This window comes from Henckelia pumila, chromosome 2 (genome assembly GCF_033568475.1).
Source record: "Henckelia pumila isolate YLH828 chromosome 2, ASM3356847v2, whole genome shotgun sequence".
NCBI lineage: Eukaryota > Viridiplantae > Streptophyta > Magnoliopsida > Lamiales > Gesneriaceae > Henckelia > Henckelia pumila.
The window spans coordinates 148211352-148218197 of record NC_133121.1 but is presented as its reverse complement, the minus strand read 5'-3'; the positions used below and the strand labels follow the sequence as shown (position 1 = coordinate 148218197).

Genomic DNA, 6846 nt, shown 5'->3' with positions numbered 1-6846 from the left:
TTTACAAATGTATTATTCATCGATAAAGATGAAAATTTTCATAAAAACCTAAAATTTTGCAATAAAATATTAATTTATATATATATATATATTAATAAAATTATAAATTAAAATCTCAGATTATCAGTACGTCAAATTTACAAATCAAAGAATAATTTTATTCCATCACAAATTTAAAAATAAATGGTAAAATTAGAAAAATAATTTAAAATTTAGAGCGCAAGAAATTATAATTTATTTCACAAAATATATTACAAAAGCATTGGGCGCCGCGTACACATATTTAATCACCAAAATTACAAAATTAATATTATGTTAATTAAAAAAACTAAATGGGAAAAATCCGTTAAAGCACACTGGAGACCGGAACGCTGCCTTCATCGAAACTCCAGAGCTCCACCGACTCCGGTGGCGGAATAGTTGCCGCCGCCGTCTCAGATTGCCCGTCAACGTACGGTAATTGGTAGAAACTCATGTAATTTTCATAAGCTGTGAGCTCCTCAGACAGCTTCTGCAGCTCGTTCTCCTCCTCCTCCGCCGCCGTCGTCGTCTCCATCGCCTCGACTACGTCCGGTTTCCTGATATCAACATTTCCATTCACCTCGGAGTTGACTTCGTCTTCACTGTGATTCTTGGAGTGAAACTCATAATTATCACACATTTCCAATTCGTCGGAGTTGAAATCGTTACAATAATCATGGTCTTCATTAATATTGGGGAAATTGACTTTAGCTTTCTTCCCTCTGATATTCCGGGCCTCTCGATCGTAAGCTCGGGCAGCTTCTTCAGCGGTGTTGTACGTACCTAACCAAACCCTAACCCCTTTTCTCGGGTCACGGATCTCCGCCGCCCATTTCCCCCACGGCCTCTGCCTGATCCCTCTGTACAGGTTTTTCCTTTGCTTCTTCGCCACAACAAACTCCTCCACCTGTTCATCACCTGTTTCCGATCAATCCCCTTTTTAGTTTTTGGACAAAAAATAATGGAATCAATCGTCGTATATATGTAAATATATTATGAATTTTACCTCTAGTAGGTTTAGATCTTTTGAGAGGCGAGGAGCTGGAGACATCTCGGGTGAAAGAAGCAGTAGCAGACCAGAAATCGGCGGAGGTGGGACAGGTATCGTCGGCGGAGACGCGACGGCGAGGGATGATTCCGGCGAGGATTGCACCGCCACACATTCTCGATGATTATATATAAATATAAATGAATGAAAAACAAAGAGCAGAAAAAAGAAGAGAGATATCAGAAATCAACGAAGAATTGGTTGATAATAAATAAATATATCGCATTAAGTAAGCATTTTGATGAAGGAAAGGGGGTTGGTTTTGCTGTTATATATACTAGGGAAGGGGTGGTACGGTAATATATTATTTATTAATAAAGTTTAAATAAAAAGATAAGAACAAATCCAAATTCATTGCATGTTCTTAAAATATTTCATGTCAATATGCATGCTAGATAGCTTTTGTAAGTTGCCCTTTGTGCCCAATTGGGAATATCAATTAATGGATTGTTTAATATTCCATTATGAACGTGATTTTAAAAACATTTATGTTTTATTTTAGGATTAATTTTATAAGATAAATATCTTATAAATTTGATTCGTAAAAATATATTACTTTTTATATCAAAATAATTGTTTCTCATTCTTTATATAGATCGGTGTGAATTATCTCACGATAAATATAAGTGAGACTTTCTCACAAGTAACATATTTTTATGATAATGGGATAAATATAAAGTTTTAAAATCGAAGTTAAAATTATATTGCATTTATTTCAGCTGATAAAATTGAAATATTTATACCAGTATTTGAGACCTTCTTTGCAACTTAGGCTTGTGATTAGAAATTGCACATATTTATTATGAGGGGATAAATTCAGAAAATTTAATTACTAAAAGGAAAATGATTTTTTAATATAATTAATTTTCAAAATAATATAATTATAGTATTTGAAATATACATATAAAATAGTTATTGTTATTAATTTTGTTTTAAGATAACATTCATTAACTAGAAATCAACAAGTCTTGCATTACAAATTTCGAAAGTCAAGATGAGATGCACCCATCACTCCATTCAATGTTTGATTTAACTAAAAGAACTTCTCGAGCCAATCGGTGAGCTGCACCATTCGCCACTTTCCCCGTATGCTTTAAGCCAATGAATTTAAGGTACCGTTTGGTTGGCAATATTGTTAGCATATATATAATATGTCTCATCTAATCTTGTGTTTTTTTTATGGTGAATTACCCAAATATCCCCAAATCAATACTGAAATATGTGCTCAGTCCCATATCAGGAAAAAATTGTTCTCAGTCCCTAACATGGACTAATTATTTTTCTCAACTCCCTAGTTGATTCCAAAGACATAAATGCCCTTTACCACCTTGTGAATTGTACATGAATTCCTCATTTCTTCTTCTTCGTATAACTTTTTTTTTTTTATTCTCCATATAACTTCTCTGTCTTTTTTTTCCATTATTTTAAAGTTTGATTTCTCTTTTTTGAATCCAAAAGAAATCGCAATAAATGAAACCCACCAAAACAGAACAATTTTCCAGAGCATATATATTTTTATTTTTACAACCACATCACTTCCTCGAATACCAACATTTAATTTACTTATTCACTAAACGGAATTTGTAGCGAGAAATATCATATCAGTTATGCTTCTCTACGTGGGGTGTGCAATCGGTTAAAACAAAACAGATCGAACCAAAAGTTTCAAAAATCGAATCAACTGATTTATTTTTTAACAAATCGAACCGATCGAATTTGTATATTAAAACCGACTAACCGAGCCGATAAAAAAATCGGTTCGACCGAATAACCGATTTTTTTATTTATTATTTACATGTTTTTTTTTACCGAACCGATAAAAAATCTGTTCAACAGAAATAACCGATTTATATTTGTTTTTTTTATTTACATGTTTTTTTTTAAAAAAAATAAATGTATTTTCGTGTGCACACATTTCTCCATTTGAATTTACAAGTATTTTTAGGTGCACGGGCCTTTAACAATTTTTTTTTAAAAAAAAAATATAATCTTACATGCGCACAAGCTTTCAATCGAATTTAAGATGAAATTTCAATATGACGATGAAGATAAATTGTGGTGTTAGGATTTAAGGCAAAAAATTAAAAAATATGATATGCGTTTTTGTTGGGTTAGTGAGTTTGAATTCTAATAAAATTGGATATATATAGTTATAGCCCAACAACAAATAAATAATTATAGTTAAAACTTAAGGCCCAATATTAATTTTTTTAATTATATAAAAAAATTCGGTTTAATCGATATTTTTTAAAAATAACCGAACCGAACCGATTAAACCGACTTAACCGATATCTTTTAAAAAAATAACTGGTCAAACCGAATAAACCGAACCGAATTTCCGATTTTTTTGGTTCGGTCGGTTTTCTCGGTTTGACCGATTTTTTTTTAGCCCTCATGACACTTAATTTTTTCATCACATTACATTAATTTCTAGTTCTGCTTCACTTTGGTTTTGTTCCAATTTCGACACCCACCCCAATTTTTTGCCAATTGGAGGAGCCCCAAGATATCTAGGTTGTATCCAATCAAATATGGTTAGTAGTAGACAGTAGCATTCAATATTTTATTTGGTAATTAACTTACTTTGATTTTTCTTTCTATAATTGTATAAATTTAGGGGGGAATTTGGATCTATATATGTTCTTTGCGAAAGGATAGCTCTTAACTTCAATATAGATCTTGAATATGTGCTATGTTGACTCCTATATAATAATGTGTTTTATTGACTTCTATATGTGCTCTTTTTTTACTTGGATATACTCGATTTACTTACATATGTACCTTATTTAATTTTTTTATTATTTATTAGTCAATTGACATAATATAAATTTTTGTGTATAAATATTGAAATATGGTAAATATGTGCTATATTCACCTCTTTACGTACCTCATTTGAATATTATTATACCTTATTTACTTGAATATGTACCATGTTTAATTGAGTTATTAATTCTTATGTTATATTGTCATTTGATACAAGTGAAACTTATTTGAGAAGCTATTACATGATTTTAGTATCTCAAACACATTTTAACATGCACTCCTAATGGTTGGAATATTGATGGTCTCTATTTGAATTCATATCATGTAAATATTGCATATATTCATGAACTACTTACAAAAAATATGATTACATGTTTGCTAATCTTAATCTATGTGTTGGTGCGAACATCTCATTAATAATTCAATAACTAAAATAACTATCTCAAATGATTTTTTGTACACAATCACGTTCATGTTCGGTGGAAAACACAATCTTCCTATCGAATACTCAAATTTGATAATAATGTGCTCTCTTAATCCTGTATGTGCTCTGTTTTTACTTGAATGTACTTGATTTACTTAAATATGTACCTTATTTAACTTTTCATTATTTAATTGTCAATTCACATTAATATAGGTTTTTTGTATAAACACTAAAGCATGATAAATTCGTGCTATATTAACCTCTTTAAGTACCTAATTTGAATATTATTGTACTTTAGTTTCTTGAATATGTATCCTATTTAATTCAATAATTAAATCTTAGATTATACTTATCATTTGATATGAGTGGGATTCGTTTGAGTAGCTATTACATTGTTTTAGTATCTCAATCATGTATTCATGTGCACTCCTATTGGTTGGAATATTGATGATCTCTATTTTGAAGTCATATCATGTAACCATTCTCTATAAAGAAATTTCTCACATGTTTGCTAATCTTAATCTATGTTTTCGTGTGCACATCTCATTCGCAATTCAATATTTATAGTAACTATCTCCAATCGTGTTTTGGAATGAACCAAGCCTTCCGTTCGGTGGAGACCACGATATTCCCACCTAATACTGAATTTTGGTGACCATGTCCTCTATTAACTCTCATATGTCCCTTATTTACAGCTTCCATGTACCCGATTTATTTACACAGATACCCTATATGATTCTTTAATTATTTACTTGTGAATTCAAATTAGTGTAGCTCTTTTATGAAAGTACTCAAATTTCACACATATGTACCGTACTCAGCTCGATACGTACCCTATTGGAATATTATTGTACCTCATTTACTTGCATATATACTCTCTTTAAGTGATAGTTAAATATTAGATTATACATGTGAATTTGTATTAGTGAAACTTTTTTGCATAGTTTGAGTGTCTCAGATATAGGGACATCCACACTCCATGGTTGCTATATCGTTATGCCTCTAAATTCATATCATGTAATCATTCTCTATAAAGAAATTACTCACATATTTTTTAATCTTAATATATGTTCTCGTGTGCACATCTCATTCGCAATTCAATATTTATAGTAACTATTAATTGTGAATTGAAATTAGTGTAGCTCTTTTATGAAAGTGCTCAAATTTTACACATATGTACCGTATTCAGATCGATAAGTACCCTATTAAAATATTATTTTACCTCATTTACTTGCATATATACGATCTTTAAGTAAGTAATTAAATATTAGATTATAATTGTTAATTTGTATTAGTGAAACTTATTTGCATAGTTTGAGTGTCTCAAATATATGGACATCCACACTCTATGGTTGGTATATCGATTATGCCTCTAAATTCATATCATGTAACCATTCTCTATAAAGAAATTGCTCACGTTTGCTAATCTTAATCTATATTTTCGTGTGCACATCTCATTCGCAATTCAATATTTATAGTAACTATCTCCAATCGTGTTTTGGAATGAACCAAGCTCAAGTTCGGTGGAGATCACGATATTCCCATCTAATACTTGATTTTGGTGACCATGTCCTCTATTTACTCTCATATGTACCTTATTTATAGCTTTCATGTACCCGATTTACTTACACATGTACCTTACCTTATCAACACATCACATCTCATTCGCAATTCAATATTTATAGTAAGTATCTCCAATGGTGTTTTGGAACGAACCACACTCCCGTTCAGTGGAGACCACGATATTCCTACCTAATATTGGATTTTGGTAACAATGTACTCTATTGACTCTTATATGTACCTTATTTATAGCTTCAATGTACCCGATTTACTTAAAAGTGCACCTTATCTGATTCTTTAATTATTTACTTATGAATTCAAATTAGTATAGCTCTTTTATGTAAGTACTCTAATTTCACACATATGTACCTTATTCAGCTCGTTATGTACCTTTTTTTAAAATCCTCCAGAATAGTGTTTCCTTATCTCGAATCTCGATCATATTCGAGCGGATAAAAGTTACCACTCGAGCGCATAACTCTTTGTTTTGCATTCTTCAAAAATCATCGTGCACGCTCGAGCGGTCTTTGTACCGTATTCAGCTACTTATGTACTTTATTTTAACAGTTTTGTACCCGATGTACTTAAATTTGTATGCGATTTAAGCATGCACGACAACCCATATTCTCTTTTGTTTTTTTTTCTAGTTTTAAATTTAATATTTTTTTAAAAAAGAAATTGTGCTTGAAAAAAAAATTATAGCTCTTAACTCTATTGCTCCATGCGGATACACCACCCGTGTGCCCCCCAAGCGTGGGTTACCCTACTTTTTAAATTTTCCAATGTCAAGATATTTAGTTGTGTTAGTACCAGAATAATGATACAACACGGTACAATAGTTAGATTAAGTTTATGAAACATGAGATAAACTTGTTTGTAAGTAGTGGATGAATAACTATGAAATATGTGCATAACATGACTTCATATATAGATCACCAATAACCAAACCAACGTGTTCTTTTGTATATATGTACGAAATATATAAACCACAACATAGTTAGACTAAAAATCTTCACTCATGCCAATTCAA

General features: G+C 31.0%; 1 protein-coding gene across 1 annotated transcript; it reads right to left on the bottom strand.

The window, feature by feature from the left end:
• Window positions 1–217: 217 nt before the first annotated feature.
• On the bottom strand, window positions 218–1316 carry LOC140884091 (ethylene-responsive transcription factor ERF071-like). The gene is made up of 2 exons (XM_073290757.1): window positions 1028–1316; window positions 218–939 (listed from the first exon to the last, which is right to left on the bottom strand). The coding sequence occupies exons 1-2, from the start codon at window positions 1182–1184 to the stop codon at window positions 347–349; spliced, it is 750 nt and encodes a 249-aa protein (XP_073146858.1). The 5' UTR covers window positions 1185–1316; the 3' UTR covers window positions 218–346.
• Window positions 1317–6846: the final 5530 nt, after the last annotated feature.